Source organism: Malania oleifera, chromosome 7, assembly GCF_029873635.1.
Source record: "Malania oleifera isolate guangnan ecotype guangnan chromosome 7, ASM2987363v1, whole genome shotgun sequence".
In the NCBI taxonomy this organism is placed as follows: Eukaryota; Viridiplantae; Streptophyta; class Magnoliopsida; order Santalales; family Ximeniaceae; genus Malania; species Malania oleifera.
In genome coordinates, this window is record NC_080423.1 from 19,173,045 (window position 1) to 19,194,764 (window position 21,720).

The 21,720-nt window shown below is 36.6% G+C and overlaps 1 protein-coding gene across 1 annotated transcript in view; it reads left to right on the forward strand.

Moving 5' to 3' along the window:
- The window catches only part of LOC131160301 (polypyrimidine tract-binding protein homolog 3-like), a 40,900-nt gene extending 20,371 nt beyond the window's left edge, over nt 1–20,529 (forward strand). The window contains exons 4-15 of the mRNA XM_058115831.1: nt 1,724–1,800; nt 2,037–2,121; nt 12,578–12,710; nt 13,849–13,913; nt 14,001–14,050; nt 14,149–14,190; nt 14,299–14,350; nt 14,479–14,539; nt 14,635–14,648; nt 15,293–15,400; nt 15,480–15,623; nt 19,796–20,529. Coding sequence (XP_057971814.1) covers nt 1,724–1,800; nt 2,037–2,121; nt 12,578–12,710; nt 13,849–13,913; nt 14,001–14,050; nt 14,149–14,190; nt 14,299–14,350; nt 14,479–14,539; nt 14,635–14,648; nt 15,293–15,400; nt 15,480–15,623; nt 19,796–20,185 — 1,221 coding nt within the window. The 3' untranslated portion in view covers nt 20,186–20,529. The remainder of the gene's footprint in view (nt 1–1,723; nt 1,801–2,036; nt 2,122–12,577; nt 12,711–13,848; nt 13,914–14,000; nt 14,051–14,148; nt 14,191–14,298; nt 14,351–14,478; nt 14,540–14,634; nt 14,649–15,292; nt 15,401–15,479; nt 15,624–19,795) is intronic.
- The last annotated feature ends 1,191 nt before the right edge of the window (nt 20,530–21,720 follow it).

A 21,720-nucleotide genomic window follows, 5' to 3' on the forward strand; every position in this document is an offset into this window, starting at 1 on the left:
CATGTTTTAGAAAGGAAAGGGTGTTGTTCCTCTCCAAAAACCCTCCCGCATAATGAGTGCGATGATTAAACTTCAGCAAAGGAAGAAACTTTTGAACTTCAGTGTGAAAATTCTCCACCCAGTCCATTGATAACAGAAATTTATCAATTCTGGATAATGTTAGATTCTTCCTAAAATTATACAAGTCCACTATCCTCCTGAGAGGATGATCCACATTCATGCTGACGTAGTCTATGAACTTTTTAATCATGTCATTTCCCTTATTTCTCCACTTTTCACTTTTCACTAGCCTTCCCTAAACATCTAGGGATCTCCATTCCCCCAGGGATCTCCATTCCCCCAGCCATAGTAACTTGTTCCAAAGCTGCTGCTTCCATCCTCTTCACTAGGACCATGCACCCCTGTAAACCACCACACATACCCATTGTTCTACCCCTTGAGCAAGAAAGAACAAAAAATTCTCCCAAAAACAGAATCATGCAGATCAACGACTTAGGATTTCCATATAACACCACCCCCCTTCTCACCCAAAAAAAATGATCCATTAGGTTGCAAATATTAGAAATAATCCCTAAATTTACATATACTTCTTATCTCTGCATTATTGATCAACTCCAACTTAGTTTCCTGATCTGACACTTTACCAATCTTTCACTGTCAAAAAAATTTTCTTGACTGCCCTTGTTTTTAAGCCTTCATGTTGCTGACTGGGCCAGCTTCTTCAGAAAAGCCCAGCCCCTCATATTCAGCCCTAACAACCTGCTTCCCCTTGTCATTTGGGCCCTTCAGTGTCCAATCCTCACTCACTGAAGCCCACAAAGATACGGGGCTTGTTCTGGTGCGACAGTTTTGGAATTCAAACTTGGATAAAATGAATTTGTGCACCTCTCAAGGTACTGGCCCCTATGCATTTGAGCATGTGGGTAGCACATACTGTCTTCCTCTTCCCTTCATCCTGGGCCTGGAAGCCTAGCCACATACAAATCAACCCTCTTCGTAAGGTTCACATTCCCACCCGGATCAAAGCCTGATTTGGGACATCAACTTTTAAAGAAAATATTATTCTCCTTTGGTTACCTCTTCTCCCTCTCCTTCTCGTTCACCAACTCCATAAGTGCACTGTCTTTTGAGCTCGTCCCTCTGAGATCCCCTATTTTTTTATTGTCCTTCTTAACCAGACAGAACTTAGGGTCCCTAGTTCCTTCAAGCTTTCTGGAAACCTTCCTCCACCCCTTAGCGTTAAACCCCTTGAGGGAAAGCCCTCTAGGAAAATCATCATTCTTCTTACTCCACTGTTAATCTGCAGCAACTCAACAAATTTATGCATTCTACTCCTCTTTTTTGAGAATATCAGAGTTTGAACTCCATTGCGCAGCCTCCTAAACCACAGTTCATTGCTCCATGTGCACATGTATCCTCCCATGCCTGAATCAGCATCTAATATACTAATCTACATCAAATGGAGAGAGGTCTCCTATTTCTCTCATTTTATAGGATTTTTCAATTTCTCCCTCAAGTGCAACCTCACAGAGTTGCCTCTCTACAACCACAAACCTCCTCACCTTCTTGCTCGCCATCCCTCATGTCTTTTCTATCTACAGTATTAGTAAATGAAAACACGTACCTTGTAATTTGCACTGTGGGACTAAGACATGTGGGTACATGGTTAAACAGCAAAAATGTCATAATCTAATTTATATTGCATCTTCTGTTGTTGAAACAGGCACTTCTCCAGATGAATGACATGCAATCAGCTGTCAATGTGCTGCAATACTACACGAATGTTCAGCCCAGCATCCGGTATTATTATTTTATGACTATTTTTTATTGTAATCCTGTACATGAGTCATCATCCTCCCCCACTAAAAAAAAAAATGGTGCTTGTGGAGCAAATGTTGCAGCCTCATAATACTATCAGCACCCCAACATCCAACCCCCTAAAAAATCGTGCATGCCGATCAATAGAGACTGACATTTTGTTGATTTATTTGTATAACTTCATGGCTATAAACTAAACTTATTTTGTCTTACTTTAGGGGGAGGAATGTTTATATTCAATTCTCTTCTCATCAAGAACTTACCACAACAGATCAAAATTCTCAAGGACGCAAAAATGATCAGGTTGGTACTTTGTACTTGTTACCTGGAGAATGATTTGTTTCATTATGATTGATCAAACTATGATTTGAGTAACCCAAGTCATTATGTTACTTGACTGACATTTTTTAAGTAGTAGAACTCATTTAACTTAGTATGTGTTCAGTATGGTGTTTTGAAATGCTTTTGGAGGTTGCAGTCAACATTTTGGTAGTTTGTGTTTGGTAATCGTTTGTGGTTTGCTACCACTAAATTGTACTGTTTTTAAGTGTTTGGTTACAGTAACTTTTACAGTTGGCAGTTGCCAAAAGCTAATAAAATAGTTCAAAAAAATTGCTGTTAGCAGAAACTCCGTGTTAAAGCTTGATATACATTGTTGCCCACAACCTAATAGCTTAAGCTTTTAGGTAAAGTGGTAATCTAACATGGTATCAGAGCTGGGTTACCAAGAGGTCCTGGGTTCTAGTCTTGTTGCCTATGTTTATTACGTGGTATTTAAATAAATATTGTATACCCTATAATGGGTGATACTATCGTGTCTTTATCTGTCCACGTGCTTCGGGCTGCACGTGCGGGGGGCAGTTTCCGCTAGAGAGTTCTTCCCTGTGGCATTTGGTTGTTAAAAGCAAGTATGGATTAGACGAGAATGGGTGGGATATTAATTTCAAATTTAGATGTTCTTCAGAGAGTCCATGGAAAGCCATCTTCCAGAGTTATCCCTTCTTCATCCCCCATATTAAATTCCTAGCAGGAAAAGATAGTAATATGTATTTATGGTAAGATCCTTGATTGGAGAATGTAGTTTTGTCCATCTCTTTTCCATGCCTTTTCGCTTGAGCTTTGGGCAGGATGGGTCCATTTCTTCTTTTGTTGTTGATCCAAGTGGTTCTTGCCTTCTTGGGATTTCCACTTTTGTAGTTTGTTAAATGTTGGGGAGATGGTAGAGTTATCCTCTTTGTTAGTCTTGTTGATTAATTGTCATTTTTCTTTTGAGGAGGATAGGCTGTCTTGGTCTCTTGATCCTTTGAGGGTTTATTTGTGCTAATATTTTTGTGATTTTTTGAATAGGTCTAATTTATCTTTTCCTCTCTATAGTTCCATCTAGAAGGCCAAAGTCCCATTTAAAATTAAGGCTTTTACCTGGTTGGTTGCACTTGGTAGAATTAATACCAATAACTTGCTGCAGGTTAGGAGACATTTGAAGGCTATATCTCCAGACATGTGTGTTCTCTGCTTTAATTGTTCAGAATCATCATCGCCTTTTTTTATTCATTGTGACTATGCTTGCAGGGTTTCAAATAAGTTATTTGGTATTTTAGGTGAATTTTGGGTGAGTTCCAAGGCAGTGGAGGATTTTTTGGCAGTTACTTTTGCTGGCTTTGGCAGGAAAAAGGAAAGGGCAATGCTTTCGAAATGTTTTTTTTTTTTTGCAGTTTTTTGGGGGTTGTGGATGGAGCATGGTGTGTGCATTTCTCTAGGGAAGAAGTTGTCTCAGTTGCTGGTTTGGGAAAAGATGCATTATTTGGCTTCTATTTGATGTGTGGGACAAGGGAATTTTAAGGGGGTGAGCTTTTCTGATATTCAGCATGATTGGTGTTCTGTGTTGGAGTGTTAGTTCATGCTGATTTTTCTCTCTTTTGTTGTTTAGTCTTTAGGTTGTTTCTTTGTGTTTTTTTATCTGGATTTTCCAGACTTTGTTAAGGAGATGTCTTATTCTCCTAGCTGTATATTCTTATTCTATTAATGAAATTCTTCTTTCATTATAAAAAAAAAAAATGAGGTTAGTGCGCTTGGTGAACTACGACAAGCCGATAGGGTGCTCTGATCTGGGAGAGGCTGGAAGTAGCCGAATTGGCAATTCAATGTTGAGGAAGTTAATCTTATGGAATGTGAGGGGACTTCATGACAAAACCAAAAGATCCATAGTCAGATTGTTTCTCAGTGACTGGAAAGGGAATATATTCAGTAAACGAAGGTGAATTCCAGGGATAGCAGGTTGGTAAACAGCTTATGGGGAATTGAGAATTGTAAATGGATTGCCTTGAATGCAACTGATAATGCAGGAGGTATTCTTATTTTATAGAATATTGGAATGTCCTGGATGTGGACTTGCTGGATCATTCCATCAATGCCTTCTCAGTCTCTTGTTTGTTCAAGACTTGAGGATTTTGTTTTGGAACTTTACTGGAGTTTATGGTCCAGGTGAAGGGCCTTCCAAACATCTTTTTTGGAAAGAACTTGTTGAAATCAAAGACAAATGGGACAACCCATGGGTCATTGGGGGTGATTTCAACATGATCCTTTATCCTCGTGAAAGGAATGGGACTTCTTCTGAATCGATCTGCTTGCAGGAGTTTCATGATTTTGTCAATGCTTATGCTCTCATCAACCTCCTCATCGGTGGCCCTTTCATGTGGTCAAACTTGAGGTCTCACTCAAGGATTGACAGATTCTTAATTTCCTTTGATTGGGAGGAACACTTGCTGAGATACCCGATCCTTGCTCCTTTGCCCTATCTCAGACCACTTTCCTGATCTTCATTGACACGGGGAACCAAGAGGTGGCCAACCCCTTTCGGCTTTGAGTCATATGGTTTAAACATGAAAGGTTTGATGAACAGGTTAAAAAATGGTGGCTTGAGCTTCAAATTGAATTGAAGGCCAGCTTTATAGTTGCCTCAAAGCTGAAATTGCTCAAAGAAACACTGAAATGGTGGAATAAAAATGATTTTGGCAATATCACTATGAGGAAAAAGGAGTTTCTTGATTATATTAAAGAATTGGATGAAAGGGAAATTAGTGAGGGTCTAAATGCAAAGAGCAGGTCAAGAAGGCTTGCTCTAAAAAAATATCTTGTGCAAATCATCACCATAGAGGAAATAATTTGGAGGCAAAAATCTAGGGCTCTTTGGTAAGAAGGGGGATGAAATACTAGTTTCTTCTACTGTGCAGCTAATGCGCATCACAGATTTAATATGATAACCAGAGTAAAAGTGGAGGGTGAATTGTTGGTGGATGAGGGGAAAATCAGTAGAGGCATTTGCGACTATTTTAAAGCCTTGTACACTGAACCAAAGTCATGGAGACCAACAGTGGATAAAGCATGCGGTCTCGATGGCTTTAATATGGCTTTCTTTCAAAGGAATTGGGACCTTCTCAAACAGGCTGTAGGGGTTTTTGAAGATTTCCATAGAACCTACAATTTTATGTTCGTATGAGCTCATCCTTTATCTCCTTGATTCCTAAGAAATCGAGGGGCTTGCAACATCAACACTTTTGCTCGATCAGCTTGGTTGGCAGTTTGTACAAAGTGCTACCCTAAGTCCTGGCAGCTAGGCTCAAGCATGCAATTTCAGAAGTTGTCAGAACGCACCAGTACGCTTTCATTGCAGGTAGGAAAATCATGGATGCCCACTTTGATTGCAATGAAGTTGTCGATGCCCACGTGAAGCGTGGGAAAAAGAAGTGGTGTGCAAGCTGGAAATGGAGAAAGCATTTGGCCATGTTAACTGGAATTTTCTGCTGTACATTCTCAGAAGAATGGGTTTTGGGGATTCTTGGTGCAGATGGATCAGTCAATGTATCTCTACTCCATATTTTGTGGTATTGGTAAATGGCTGCCCTATTGATTTCTTCAAAAGCATCTCGTGGTCTGAGACAAGGTGACCCTTTTTCCCCCTTTTGTGTATCTTGGTCGTGGAAGTGCTGATTCGTATGATAACAAATTCAAATGAAGGTGGTCTTCTCAAGGGGCTTAGCATAGGAAGGGACAGTGTCGCTATGGAAATTGCCCATCACCATTTTGCAGATGACACTATCATTTTTTGTGAGTATGGTCCGGAGCAAAGTCTTAATCATAGATGCATCCTCCTTGGTTTTGATGGGTTTTTAGGCTTAAAAGTGAAATCTAGGAAAAAATGAAATCATTCCAATAGAGCATGAGGCCTCCCTACGGGAAGCAGACCAATAGAGCTTGAGGTCTACAAGAAAGTATTGAGTTGTCGCTTTGAGTAGGCTAAAACACATCGAGGGCGTGGTGCCATCCATCATCCCAAGGGGTAGTGCCAATAGAGCTTGAGGCCTTCCTACGGGAAGTAGACCAATAGAGCTTAAGGTTTGCCAGAGAATATTGAATTATTGGAAGCCTTGAGTTGTCTGAAACATATCGAGGGCGTGATGCCATTCATTGTCCCAAATTGTAGAGCCAATAGAGCTTGGGGCCTCCCTGCAGGAAACAGACCAATAGAGATTGAGGTGTGTCAGAGAATATTGAGCTGTCGGTAGCCTTGAATAGGCTGAATGACATCGAGGCCGGATGCAATCCAGAATCCTATGGGTTTGTGCCAATAGAGCTTGAGGCCGCCTTACGAGAGTTAATTGAGATCGTTGCTTATGTTGCGCATATATAGGATGGGAAAATAATCCATGACAATTCGATGGGTAAGTGAGTAGAAGACTTCCAATAAGACTACAGAGAGAAGGTAATGGTTCACACCAAGCACCCAGGAAAGTAGGCAGGGTGCCACACAAAAGTGTAAAAGGGAAGGCAATGTGAACGTTGCACACTCTATAAGTCAACATGGTAGAGAAAGGGTAAAGGTTCACACCAAGCGACTAGGAAAGCAGGTAGGGTGTAACACTAAGCGCTAAAGGGTTGGTAGGGTAAATGATGCATGCTTCGGTTGGTTTGGTAGAGAAAGGATAATGGTTCCCGCCAAGTACCTAGGAAAGGAGGCAGGGTGACACACCAAACGCACGAAAAGGGGTAGGCAAGGTGAACGCTGCACGCTCTGACCAAGTTAAGATAGATAATTGCAAGCCTCTGATGACTTGAACGATGGTATGATGCGAGATTCGGTAGATTTCAATACCCAAAAGACAACCAACTAGAATGGATGAGTCGTATGCCTTTTCAGTTCTTTACTTGTCAGTTGTCGTAGTTACCTCACATAGTTGATGAGTCGTATCCTTTTTAGTCCTTTACTAGCCAGTTGTTGTAGTTACCTCGCACAGTGGATGAGTCGAATACCTTTTTCAGTTCTTTACCAGTTAGTTGTAGTAGTTTACTTCGCACAATGGGTTGAGTTGTATCCCTTTTTAGTTCTTTTCAAGTCAGTGGTTGTATTTCTCTCATATTGTGGATAGGTCATATAGAGTAGATACTAAATATGTAGAGTATAACCTAGTAGACAGGTAGTCAATGGCGAAGGTCACCCACAACAAAAGGGTGAAGTCTTCTTACAAATAAATTGACGAGGTCGTTGATAGAGTGAGTGGGGGAGAATGTTAGGGGTTGATAGTGTGACCTCAGTTAAATGGGGAGGAGAGATGTCTTCACTTGCCCTCGCCAAGGATTTTTATACTGGATGTTGAATAACTCGGATGATGGCTTGTGTGGTTGTCTTGTTGATTGAATATAACGACTAGTTCCACATGTCATTGAGTATGAAGGTCGCTTATCTTCATGAATTCATTATTGTTGGAATTGATATTTCATACCTATGATGGTTTTCGAAAACCTCCCGAGTGATCATGACAGCTGGATTGAACGTGTAGTTATTGGCTGATTTTGTCGAGGGTGAGCCTCGACGAGTGCTGCGCGGACTGTTAATTGGGTTTAAATTGGCAGTCCGTGACACCATGCCTGACAGCCGGCGCTCTCATGTAATCTTGCTAGCAAGTCCAACTATCCCATTTTAAAATAGTTTTTGGGTCTAAATTTTTTCCTTTTTGATTGTAGTTTAGTGAGTGGATGGACGGGCTTTTTCTTCTTTTTTAATAGAAGCTTTTGCTTTTTATTGGCTTCTTACTGATTCTGTATTTTCAGTCTTAGTGTTCTATTTTCAATTTTAATTTGATGATTACATATGAATGGATGTATATATGTATTACTTTAATATGATGACGGGACAAATGAATTTAATGTGTACAGTTCAGATTCTGCCACATATCTATTTATTATTTATATAAATAATAATATAGCTATGATGTCATATTCACATCATCCGGTTGACCAGACTGGTCAGAACGATTGACCTGAGACCCAGTTGGGTTGCTGGTTTGTTGTTTGGTCCGCTTTTCATCAAACATATATCGATGGAATGTGGGGTAGCTTGTATATGGGGATTCTGAAGGTGATTATAATCTCCTAGACATTCTGGAAGGTGGTCCTGAGGAGGAAACTGCTAATGCTGAGTATGAAAATCCTTTCATCATGCTGGAGCTTCGAATCATGTGGTGCGAGTTGGAAAGAGAAAGAGTTGGGCCATTCTCTTATTTAAATGGTGCTAGCATAAGTATAGAACCATAAAAATTACTGATTTTCTAGGAAATATGCATGCTGAAGATTATTTGGATTGGGAAGCATGCTTGGAGAATTATGTGGTGTGTGGTGGAATGAAAGAGGGGTTAATCTGTTACATGGTGCTGGAATAAGGGTAGAACTGTAGTAGTTACTGATTTTCTGGGAAAGATGCATGCTGAAGATTATTTGGAATGGGTAGCAAGCTTGGAGAAATATTTTGAATGGCAGCTAATTACCTAAAATAGGAAGGTGCTGTTTGTTGAACTTAAATTGAAGGGCACTGCACTTCAACGGTGAATGCTAATTGAAGAGCTGTGCGCATGAAAAGGCAAGCCAAAATTAGTACTCAGGAACACAGGAACCGAAGATGAGGAAGCAATTTTTGCTGGCTAATTATACGAGTGTTAGACAAAGGCGTAAAGTGAGGCGGTTTATCCCTGGCGAGGTGAGGTACAAGCCTTTTGGGAATTTATTTTTTTATTAAAACATACATAAATAAATTATAATGGAGTTTTGGATTGTAATTATTTTCTTTAGGTATTTTCTGCGCTGTGTTTTTTTTTTTGGTTTTTTTTCAGATTTCCTAATTGGTTGAGGATTCCTTGTCCTCTAATCATGTACTCCATTTCTCAGGTTTAATAAAATTGTTTTCTTTTTTTCTATGAAAAAAAATTTATAAATATTAAACTGTATATAAACTTTACTAAAATAATTAAAATAAATTTTGTTATATAATTTTTAAATAGATTGAAGAGTGGCTAAATTCGGAACTTCAGATCCCACATGCATATGCCTTTCTTGGTTAAAAAGAGCCATGTGTCCCTAAAAATATAAAAAGAAATACATCCCGCAGCAGATCCAATAACCCATGTTTCTTGACTCTTCTATCTCTTTCAACTTTCTCGTCTCTCAGCGTCTCTTGATTCTCTCTCTCTCTCTCACAGATTACTCTCTATGGAATTAAAGAGAGATCTCTTAGTTGTTTGGTTTGCTGAAGTGAGAAAAGTGATCTGCAAAGAGAGAGGTGTCTGGCTGAAGATCTGGAGAAGATATGAAGCAGTTGAGTTTCGAAGGCCGGAATTAAGTCTTTAACGTGGAGAAAATCTGAGGTTGGCTGACAATTGAAGCAGGTCGGGGTGGGGGGAGGGGGGAGAGAGAGGGAAGATTGGGAATTGTGGTGCTTGATTAGCTGAAGAGAGATGACAGCCCAGTGGTCCTGTCCGAAGATTCTTGCCAGAGAAGATTGACCAAGGAAGGAGAGTATTCATCGACACTGAGGAAGCTGCTTCTGCTCTGTAATTTGCATAAATGATGGGGTCCAAAATTCATACGCCTTGTCTGTTGAGGCTTGAAATGCAAGTTTTTTTGGCTGAGGCGTACACCCAACTCCAATTTGCATATGCCTTTGGATGCTTTTGCCTTTTTATATTACGCCTTGAGGTGTTTTAGCCTCAAAATACATCAAGGTCGTTTCAGGAATGCCTTTCAAATCACTGGATCATACAACGGAATTTTAGGAGAGATCCCATTTACTGAAGCAATGTGGCATGTCAGTGGATGAATATACTTTTGGTTTATTAGCTTATCTATAAGAATTGGTTTGAATGAAACGAATGAACGGATGATTTCTCGTTATCTTGCTGCTATGGATCCATCTATTAAAGATGAGATGGGAGTCATTATTTAGCCTTGAAGATGCTCAACTGTATGTCTATAATGGCTGAGAAGTGAGTATGCTAGAGTGGACAGAGACCAACCTACAGCAAGTCTGAGGATGGTCCACAGGGTAATCTGGTTGCTGTTCAAGGTTCTTGAAATAATCAAGCAGCCCAGCCGAGCGGTCATGGGGCTACTTAACAGCCAACAAAGTGGGGGAAGTGCAGTCCATGGTGATTGGAAAAATATGTAGCACAATATGGTGCGTGAAATAGCTCTGGCACTGATATTCTGAAGTCTGCTGCTACCCACAGATTCTATGTTTCACCTTTGATGAAATGGGACTACCACTTCTCTCTACTTTGAAAGGAGTTTGAGGAAGGCTTAGAGCAGGTATTAGAGAATGAAGAGGAAAATTGGAGGCGGCATAGCATTTTCTGGACATGTTCTTTGTGGCTGGTGTCTGGGAGACACCATGACACCATACCAAAAGAGCTGATCATGATTATAAAGTGGGTACAAAAATGCTGCAAATAAAAATAAAGAAGAAGAATGAGAATAAAGGCAAGAGAAAACTCCCTGTCATCTTTCATTAATCTCACCATTAAAGAGTGCATAACTTGCTTTGAGATGACAAAGACCAATTAGCTTCTCCCTTTTTTTTTCTTGATAAAAAAAGAGAAGCTGGTTGGTCTTTGCCATCTCAAGCATAATTATGAATAGTCGAGTCATGAAATTCTCCCATATTTATTTTCAATCAATTTACTGCCTTATTAAAAAATAAACTGATTAAACATAAGTTGTCATCCCCTCAGCAAATTGTGATTTGGAATGGCTGTTCCGAAATTTGGATTGAGAGCGATTTGGAGCACAATATTCAAAGTTCTGATGAAATTTATAAGAAGATGAGGTGATATCACAATCATTTATATGAATGTCTGATACATAATATTGGACTGTAGATGGTTGATCCAATTAAAAAATATAAAATAGTGGAAATAGAAAAATCTATTGATCTTAATGATTCTCTACGACACCATGATGCTGCTGTTTTGTTGCATTTCATAGAAGGTTTAGTTTGTAATTTCGTACACTGAAAGAGGCCGACTAACACCGTCTTACATTCCATGCAAACGTGCATTCTGCCTTCCCTGCACCTGTTCCATGTACCATAATGACCTAGACAGTAAACATCTTAGTGGACTGGGCTTGCTCACAATCTGTGGGAAGAAAGTAATCTTTCATCTCATTCTCTGTGTCCTAACACTAAGTCAGGTGTCAGGACCCGTTGGTAGACCCTAAACTAGCTTTGAATGTATTTATGACAGTCTTCTTGATAACAATTATATATTCAAAAAGCACCAATCAAACAAATAAAATATTTTTTGCTTAATGGAAAGTGATTGTATGAAAGTCTTGATTGCCTTTTCAACAAGCAAGCAAAATGTTTGTGTGTGAGTGACATAAAAAGGGGAGGAACCAATATTGTAATACAAAGCCTTGTGTGATTTTGAATGCATACAATGATCTTCAAAATAATCATAATTGTGGGCATCTCTTGAATTTAAGGGATAATTAAAGAGCCTTCTCGCTCTCTGTCATTCTTCTCATAATCATAAATATATTATGAAGAGCTTCCCTTGCTTAACTGTATGTTCATAACTTCCCACATCTCCTTGTTTAATCACACATTGTTAATGCAAGTAAGCGACACCCAAAATTGCTAATGTGGGAGAATTCTTCTGTGGCGAATGTGGGATGTCTATGCTGAAGTCTTAGAAAATCAAAATAGAGACAGGAGAGCATGATAATGAAATAGCTAATATTATGGTTTAAAGAGTATCAAATGATAAGATAGATTTCCCCCTCCCCCCTCCTAACTAGCATATTTTTGTTTATTTCTCCCATATTGCTAACGAAAATGAATCATAAATCCCTATTTCCAAACTTCTACCATGCACATACACACATCTGAGGGAGATGTGTGTGGTGTGCGCGCACTTAGTATTCTTACACAATGTCAAACCATGAAATTTTACGAAGTTGAATCCAAGAATTGTTTTAGTTTTCTCTTCACTATTTTTTCCTATTTTTTCCCTCAAGAGAGTATGATACCCATTATATTATTCATTTTTGCAATGCTGAGGGTTATGAGTCTCTTTTGCTCTCTTTTGTTATGTTTTGTCGGGGGTGGGAATGAATAGCGTTCCATGTGTATATATATTTTTTAAAAAACATCTTTGATAAAATTTTTGTATTTGTTAGATTTTTTCCCAAGCAATAAGCTTTTTCCAGTTATTAGAAACCAAATTCTTTTCAAGAACACTCTCCATATAAGAATACAATTATTGATTTCTTCCAATTCATTTCTTGTTTCTCTGTTTTGTCCAAAAATCTCTATTACTTGTTTAGTTTGGTAATGCATTTTTTTCCTATAGTTCTTTTGTATTCTTCTCTCATTTATTTTCTTATTTCTCTCTATTCTCTCCTTTCTCAATGCTGGTGTTGTGGGCACTCTCAGGATGCACAACCTAATCGAATTCTCTTAATCACAATTCACCACATGCTTTATCCAATAACTGTGGAAGTGCTTCATCAAGTTTTTTCTCCTCATGGTTTTGTGGAGAAGATCGTCACATTTCAGAAGTCAGCTGGTTAGCATCTTCAAGTCTTTAACTCTGTTACTTATTATTCTCTAACATAAGAAATTTGCCAATAGATTTTGCTTTCAGTTTTGCGATAAGATTCTTATTGTCATTTTGTCCATGCTTTTGATTTTGGAGCTTTAATATTTTAGGTTAGTCTTCTTTTTCTTAGGGGGGTTCATAAAACCAATCACGCCAATTTTGTTCCAATCAGTTCTTTCACTGAATCTCCACTTGTTGGTGAACATAATCAGAAAACTGGTTGTGTTTTTTGGGGGCACTGAAATGCAGACTGTTATATATTTTCTTCTCTTGCACTTACTGTGTCATACAGGCATGTTGGCTTTGTCCTCGGTGTGTTTTTTTTTTTGTATAAATCCTTTTTATTTGCTCATTTTGTACATCTCCTCAAACCCTAAAATTTCTTTCTTTTCTCCCTTAGCGGCCACACATCTCATCTTGCTTCTTTTCCCTATTTTGGGGCCTATTGTTCACTGTATTTTCTCCTCTCCTCTCAGCCCAAGATACCAGGCTCTGTATATATATATATATATATATATATATATATTGAGAGAGAGAGAGAGAGAGATTTCTTCCCTTTGTGGAGGGTATTTTGTAGAGATTTTATAATGGCCCTTTGAGTTATCTGAATCTTGTGAAGATTCCTCCTAGTTTGCTCCAGGTTACATGGGCATTTTCAGTTAGTTGCAGATTAGATGATTCATGATTTCCATGATTTTGTGGGAAAATTTTATATTTATGTTGTCTTGTTGGCTTCTGATTTAACTCTTAACTCTGATTTTGTTGATCAATTTTTTGTACTGTTGTGCTATGGTACTAATGTACTTTTTATTGCACTGAATTGAGGCAGACTTAACAAAATGAATAAATCAATTTGGTTTTAGCAAGATATCAGTTGGCATCAGTTTGGATTTTTTTTTCTAACCAGTTGGTCCAGTTTGGTGTGAGAAAGCCTCCAATGCCAACCATTGCCAACCATGAACATGCTACCTTTTCTTTAGCCATAGTGGACATATCTCCAGCTGCTTAAATCATGCATTATCTTATTGTGGACTTGCTGGGGAAAAAGGTTTGCAAAAATATCTGACAATATTCCTTTTTTTTTTGTTTTTGGAAAATTGTGTAGGCTTTCAGGCACTTATCCAGTATCAATCACTCCAGTGTGCTGTTTCTGCAATAAATGCACTTCAGGTATTTGCACATTTTAAACATAATTGGCGGCACATATTTTTTGAATTTGTTCTAGCAAAGGGGTTCCAAAACTTGGCTTCTTTGTAGGCGCGAAATATTTATGATGGCTGTTGTCAGCTGGATATTCAATTCTCAAAGTAAGCCCAATCTTTTATTGGCTTGTTATCCAGCGGTTTCATTTTGTGATTGGATATTGATTGAACCTCATTTGTGTGTTTTTCCAACCATGAATCAGCCTTACTGAGCTACAAGTGAACTACAATAATGAGCGATCCAGGTCTGCTTGCTACTTCCGGATTACAAGATTCTTTATTATGTAACTTCGTGGTGCTGGTAAAAAGTCCATCTGCTCATTCTAGGATCTTCCTGTGCGTTCAATGTGCAGGGATTTCACAAACCCATCTCTGCCTTCAGAGCAGAAAGGCAGATCCTCACAAGTGTGTTTGATGATGTTTTTTTCCCTTCAATCCTATGCAGATACATGATAATTCATCATTGCTTTCATTCTTTAATTCTAATTTTATTTCTATTATATTTGTACTCGATTGGTCAATATATGCAACAGTCTGGATATGGTGATTCGGGGGGCATGTATGCACTTCAACCTCCTGGAACGAGGGCAGCAGGTATTCAGAGTCTGTTATCTTTCTGGAGTTTTAAAAAATTATTTATACAAATTTTAACCAATTACTGAGCAATTATATTGCATCTTTGGTTGCAGTTGCATTTCCACAGGTTTGTGTTCATCAGGCTGTATACTGAGCCTTGTCCAGGTTGTCTTGTTCCCAGTTTTTATTGACAGATTTCTTTGTCAAGGAGCATGTAATACTTCTGGTGTCCACAAGCTAGTCCCTTTTTGTCCCACAACTCTTCTGTGTGTGGTTAGCTGGTTAGCAATACACTAGCAAGTGGCATTGCAATATGCTTTTGAATTGTTATCCCATACTTATATTCTCTCTGTGCATATTTGCGTAATAATTTATCAACTTTTAGGGACAAAATGGGCTGTTATAGTAAATTATACTTTCACAGAGAGTGACTGATTGTATATGCTATGGGGATTACAATCCTGCAACTCCACCACTACATAAATCCCTAGTGATTTTGTACCTTCATGAGCTGATGCATAGAAATTATGTTGCAAGAACAAAAGCCTTGGATGTCAATCAGCAATATTTTGCTGATTTAGTTCTCCAGTATGTCTACTTAGTAGCGGGACTAGTAGGACGGCTTGCTGCCATATGGATGTTATCAGGAATATTATTGCAGGAATGTTAATTACATTCTAATTAGTTTTTCTGATATTTGTTTGCTTATTAAATTTTAGCAATGCAAATAACTGTGTTCATGTTGTTCTATTTTTGTGTTTGCTTATGTAGGTGGGAAATACTGCAGCCATTGCAGCTGCCTTTGGTGGTGTCCTGCCTCCTGGCATAAGTGGTACCAATGACAAGTGCACTGTCTTGGTCTCTAATTTGAATCCTGATGTAAGTGATATTTCTTGTCTTGGCTTCACATATAATTATATTTTTTTATATCTACTTATGCTTTCTACCTGTTCTCCAGAAAATTGATGAAGATAAATTATTCAATTTATTCTCTCTCTATGGTAACATTGTGAGGATCAAGCTTCTCCACAGTAAACCGGATCATGCACTTGTTCAAATGTTAGATGGATTCCAGGCTGAATTGGCCGTACACTTCTTGAAGGTTTGGTTTTCAATAATTCCCCTATCCTCCCTAAGCAGTTTTTTATTTTTATTTTTATTTAGAGGCTTACCTTAGGCATGATACAAGCACATAAATATCTAATTTTGAAAAAAAAAATGCAAGAAACAAACACATAAATCTTTAATTTACAAATCAAAAATACAATATTCTTACATAGAAAACCAAGTTTGATTTTTCTTCAAAATAATATTTTAAAGTGTTGTTACTGTTTTAAGTTTTCAAAAAAAGAGTTAAATTCTTGGATTGGAATACTTTGGGCTTTGAAGTTGATGAATTTTCCTTTTTTAAAAATGAAGGTTTGGAAAGTGTGGTGTTGTATTTTCCCCCTACCTACATTGTCATTTGATGCAACTGCAGGATTTCTTGCATAGGAGTTAAATCATCTACATATTTTTTGTGAATATGCACGTAGAAGCTTGTTTGCATATTTTTATGCATAAAAATTTATTTTTAACAAAGAACAACAAAACCAAGCCTTAGTCCCACTAGGTGGGGTCGGTTATATGAATCATTTTCCGCCAATTTATGCAATCATGTATAATTTCTTTTGACAGATTCAGGGATATTAAATCCTTACTATCTACTCCAAAGTTATTTTAGGTCTACCCGTACCCCTTCTACCACCCCCCCAACAGTAACTAACTCACTCATCCTTACGGGTGCACTGTGTGGCCTACGTTGCAAGTGTCCATGCCATCTGATTCGTCCCTCCCTTATCTTATCTTTTATAGGAGTTACACCTAACTTATCGCGAATATGTTCATTCCTTAATTTATCTTTCAATGTTATACCACTCATCCATCTAAGCATTCTCATCTCGGCAACTTTTACTTTTTGGATATTTTGTTTCTTCGTCGCCCAACATTCTGATCCATGTAGCATAGCTGGTCTTATAGTTGTCCTATAAAACTTCCCTTTCAATTTTTAGGGTATTCTACGATCACAGAGCACACTTGAAGCACTTCTCCATTTTATCCAATCTGCTTTAACTCTATGCGTTACATCATCTTCAATTCTTCCTTTAGCTTGTATAATAGCTCCAAGGTATCGAAATCTACAACTACTATTTATTTTTTCATCATCAAGTGTAACTTTGTCTACGATATTCCTCCTATCATTACTAAAATTACATTTCATATATTCTGTCTTGTTTCTACTTATCATAAATCCTCTAGATTCCAAAGTTTCTCTCCATAATTTTAACTCAGCCTCTACTCTGTCCCTAATTTCGTCAATTAATATAATATCATCTGCAAATAACATACACCATGGAACCTCCTTTTGAATACTCTTAATCAATTGGTCCATCACTAAAGCAAAAAGATAAGGACTCAAAGCAGATCCTTGATGTACACCTATGGTGATTGGAAATTCTCTAATTTCTCCATCTATAGTCTTTACACTAGTCATTACTCCATCGTACATATCCTTAATGACATCGGCATACCTACTACATGCACCCTTTTTCTTTAAAATCCACCATAGAACTTCCCTAGGTAACCTATCATATGCTTTCTCAAGGACAATAAATATCATATGCAAGTCCCTCTTCTTTTTCCTAAACTTTCCATTAATCTTCTTAAAAGATAAATAGCTTCTGTGTTAGATCTCCCAAGCATAAAACCATATTGATTTTCTAAGACCGTCGTTCCTAACCTTAATTTTTGTTCAACTACCTTTTCCCATAGTTTCATTGTATGACTCATAAGTTTAATTTCACGATAGTTATTACAATTTTGAATATCTCCTTTATTTTTGTATATAGGTATTAAAGTGTTTTTCCTCCATTCATCTGACATTTTTTTAGTTTTTATAATTTTATTAAATAAATTAGTTAACCATATAATTCTGTTATCACCTAAGCATTTCCAAACTTCAATTGAGATGTTATCTGGTCCCATAGCTTTCTCATTTTTCATCTTTTTTAGTGCAAACTTAACTTCGTTAACTTTAATTTTGCGAATAAATCTCATATTTTTTAGTCTTTTCCTCATTTGATAATTTTAAGTTTATGCCTTCTATTTGGTTTTCATTAAACAACTTACTAAAGTAACTTCACCATCTTTCTTTATTGTCTTCGTCTTTAACCAAGACAATATCATCCTTACTTTTTATACATTTTACATCTCGTAAGTCCTTACTTTTCCTTTCTCTAACTTTAGCAAATTTAAATATAAATCTTTCCCCTTCTTTTGTACCTAATCTATGATACAAACTATTAAATGATTTATATTTAGCTTCATTAACGGCCTTTTTTGCATCTTTTCTTGCCTCCTTATACTTTTCAAAGTTGTCCCAGTTTCTATATTTTTGCCACGTTTTATTCCAAATTCTTTTTGTCTTTTATGGTTTTTTTTGTACATCTTTATCCCACGACCAACTTTCTTTGCTATTGGAGAATCTTCTCCTTGATTCACCTAAAATCTCTTTTGCTATCTTTTTAATAGAGTTAGCTAATCTACTCCAAAGAGTATTTGTATCTATCCCATCCTTTATAGTACAATCCTCATCTTTGATCATTTTATCTTTAAATTTCATTATATTTTTGCCTATTAGGTTCCACCATCTAGTTCTCTTACATTAGTTTATTATTTTATCTTTTTTCTTCCATTTTTTAATACATATATCTAACACTAAGACTATGTTTTGTGGTTAGACTTTCACCTTTAATAACTTTACAATCCTTGCATGATAAATGATCTACTCTCTTAGTTAAAAAAAAAAAAAATCTATTTGACTTCTATTTTGTCCACTTTTAAAGGTTATTAAGTGTTATTCTTTCTTCTTGAAGTAAGTATTCATTATGCTAAAATCATATGACTTAGCGAAGTCGAAAATCATCTCCCCAGACTCATTTTTGTCTCCATATCCATATCCTCTATATATCCTTTCATAATTTTTATTATCCCTTCCAATGTGTCCATTCAGATCTTCTCCTATAAATATTTTCTCAGTCCGTGGTATGCCTTGTATAATACTATCCATATCTTCCCAAAATTGTCTCTTAAGATTTTCTTCTAAGCCGACTTGAGGAGCATAAGCACTAATGATATTTATTATCTCTTGTCCTAACACAATCTTGATTTTTATAATTCTATCCCCTACTCTAGTTACATCCACAACGCTATCTTTTAAGTTTTTGTCTATAATAATGCTTACTTCATTCTTAATAAACATTTATTTTTGATAAGAGATTTAATGGTTACAAGTCTGAATCCGCTTACTACTTGTTTCTTTTCCCTTGCCATTTAAATGAATTTTTTAAAAACCAGTAAGATAGTTGCAAGTCTTACGCTTCTTGCTTTCATAGATACATGTTGCTTTAGCCAATATAAAATATTAGTTCTTTGTATTGTCCTGCTGAGCTACCCAGAAATGACATTGTTTACCACCTTGTGAGGGCAACACTGGTAGCCTGAGTAGAATGTTTCTTTTGGTTTGAGCAATTGCTTGATCTGCAAGATTTTTTTTTTTTTGTTTTCTTTTTTATTAGGAGAATTTGCAAAGAATTGATTTTTTCCTCTCACCGTGCCTCTATGTAGTGATATCTTTGGACTTTTTTTTTAAAGGGTGTTTATTAGTGGGTTCCTAAGAAAAAAACACTTATAATTAAATATGCTCAGAAGGTGTTTTCTTTGTTTTATAAAATCTTCTGAAACATTCATTTTACAATTGTTAGTGCAGTTGCAACTTGCCAAGGTATCATAAATCTGCCCAGTTTTTTTTTTTTGTTTTTTGACTGTTTTGGGAACTTGAAATTCAGAACCTGAATTTGGATTTGTGCAGATTTAGACTAAATGCAATGCAAAATTCAACTTGAGCTTCACTCAAATCAACACTAGTTTAAATCTTAAGCAGGAAATCCTTGTACCAAACACACGGAAGTTTTTTTGAGTTTTGAAAGCGCTGGGAAGTGATGTTAAACATTATTGATTCATTATTTTATCAGTTCGTATTTCTCTTTTCCAGATCCCGGCTGATAGTCTCTCTCTCTCTCTCTCTCTCTCTCTCCACAGCACCTTCTTTTCTCTGCAAAACTGTGGGAGAAAACCCAAAAGAAAATATTGAAAAAAAACATAAAGAAGTCCCATGTATTGACTTTTTGTCTCAGTTGCCACTGCGTATTAAAATGGTGCTATGATGTGACATAGGGAGCCATGCTGTTTGGGAAACGGCTGGAAGTAAACTTCTCCAAGTATCCAAACATAACTCCAGCTACGGATACACATGATTACTTGAACTCGAACCTCAACCGCTTCAACCGAAATGCTGCAAAGAATTACCGCTACTGCTGTTCTCCAACCAAGATGATCCACCTTTCCACCCTTCCCCAGGACATTACAGAAGAGGACATTGTGGTCCACCTGGAGGAGCATGGCGCCATTGTCAACACCAAAGTCTTCGAGACAAATGGAAAGAAGCAAGCTTTAGTCCTTTTTGAGACTGAAGAGCAGGCCACAGAAGCCCTTGTCTGCAAGCACGCCAGCTCCATTGATGGATCAATAATCCGAATATCCTTTTCCCAATTGCAATCCATTTAGGGAATTCATTCTGAAGAAATAAGGTGCACTTGGATGAGGATAGTAACTTGAACACTTCTGTGTTGCTTGTTTTCCTAGTACGCGGTGAATCATGTGAGGCCCAGTAGACTGCTGCAATTGTTTTGCTGGGTAATGTATTTTCTCAAGTTAATACGTTATTGTTTTCATTTGCTTGTGCTGTGTGCTGGTTTTGTCCCTAGGGTTTGTTCAGTTCCTCCGACATTGGGCACTGCCCTTGGTGTCATTTCTCCATCTTGTACCATATGTTCTTGCGTCCAGTTTTTGTTGAACATTTTTTCAAAGTTAAACTATGCATTACTAGTGGCTGAATTTCAGGGGTGCTAGATCTAATGTTTGAGTGCTGCGAACCATTTTTTACAGTTTGCTTGTAGTTAAAAGTTTGATATTGAATTTTTGTACTCAGCTGCGAACCCTTTTCCCTTTCAAGTAATGAGCTTGCTGTAACTTCTAATTGCAGGAAAAAATATTTGATGCAGAAAACAAATCCCAGTTGCATTGGTACCTCTGTTTTGAGTGTCATACATCTCTTATGATGCCTCTTAATAGTATCCATTGACATCACTTGGAAACGGCTAGAGAATATTATATATATATATATATAATTTACTTTTTTTATGTTAGATTATTGAGGAAAGTAAAGAAAAAAAGATGTAATAAGTCACTGAACAAAATTTTAATTTTAGACCATAATAAGTTAGTAAAGTGTGATTTTACACTGTTGTAATGTTAGGTTTTTTGTAAAAAAAAATTGTGATATTGAAAATTTTTTATTTTTAATAATATTTTATATTGAAAATCAACTGGGATGTTAGTATTTTTGCATTCAATCTTATTTTCTTTTAAGAAAGTAGAAAATATTTTTTATTTTTTTGTTTTATTACTTTGCAAAGAATTATAAAAAAATTAGCATATTTAGTTTTTTAGGTATTAAAAATTAGAAAACAAAGAGTTTATTTAAATATGGAAAATGATTTTTAAAATTTTTCAAAAAAATATGTAAAGTAATTTATAAGATTATGGATTTTGGGGGCTGGCTTTGAATTTGTGTGGGTTTGAAAGAAAGAAAATAAATAATCCACACAAATTAAAATTGAAGATCCAAATTTTATGCTTTCATATGTAAAGCGGTAGAAATTTAGAAAATCATGAAAGGATGTATTTTAATTTTTATATATAAATTTAAATAAATAAAAAAGTGATATTTTTGTAATTATTTGAAAAATTAAAAATTAAACTATTTTCACAAGCTAATAACGCCAAAACTTTTTATTGTTCAATTATTCTGCAAAAATAATGTAAAAATAAAAAATTAGCTAATTTTTATAATTTTTTAAAAAGTTAGAAAAGAAAATGAAAATTATTAACTAAAAGGGTCCCAAGGTACTCTTTAAGAGACCCATGAAAGTTTGAAGCAGCTATTAATTTATTTATTTTTGGACAGTAGTGTTAAATTTTCATACAATAATTGTTTTACTTAATACAACAAACCTTTGTTTTTTTATTTAATGGTAAGA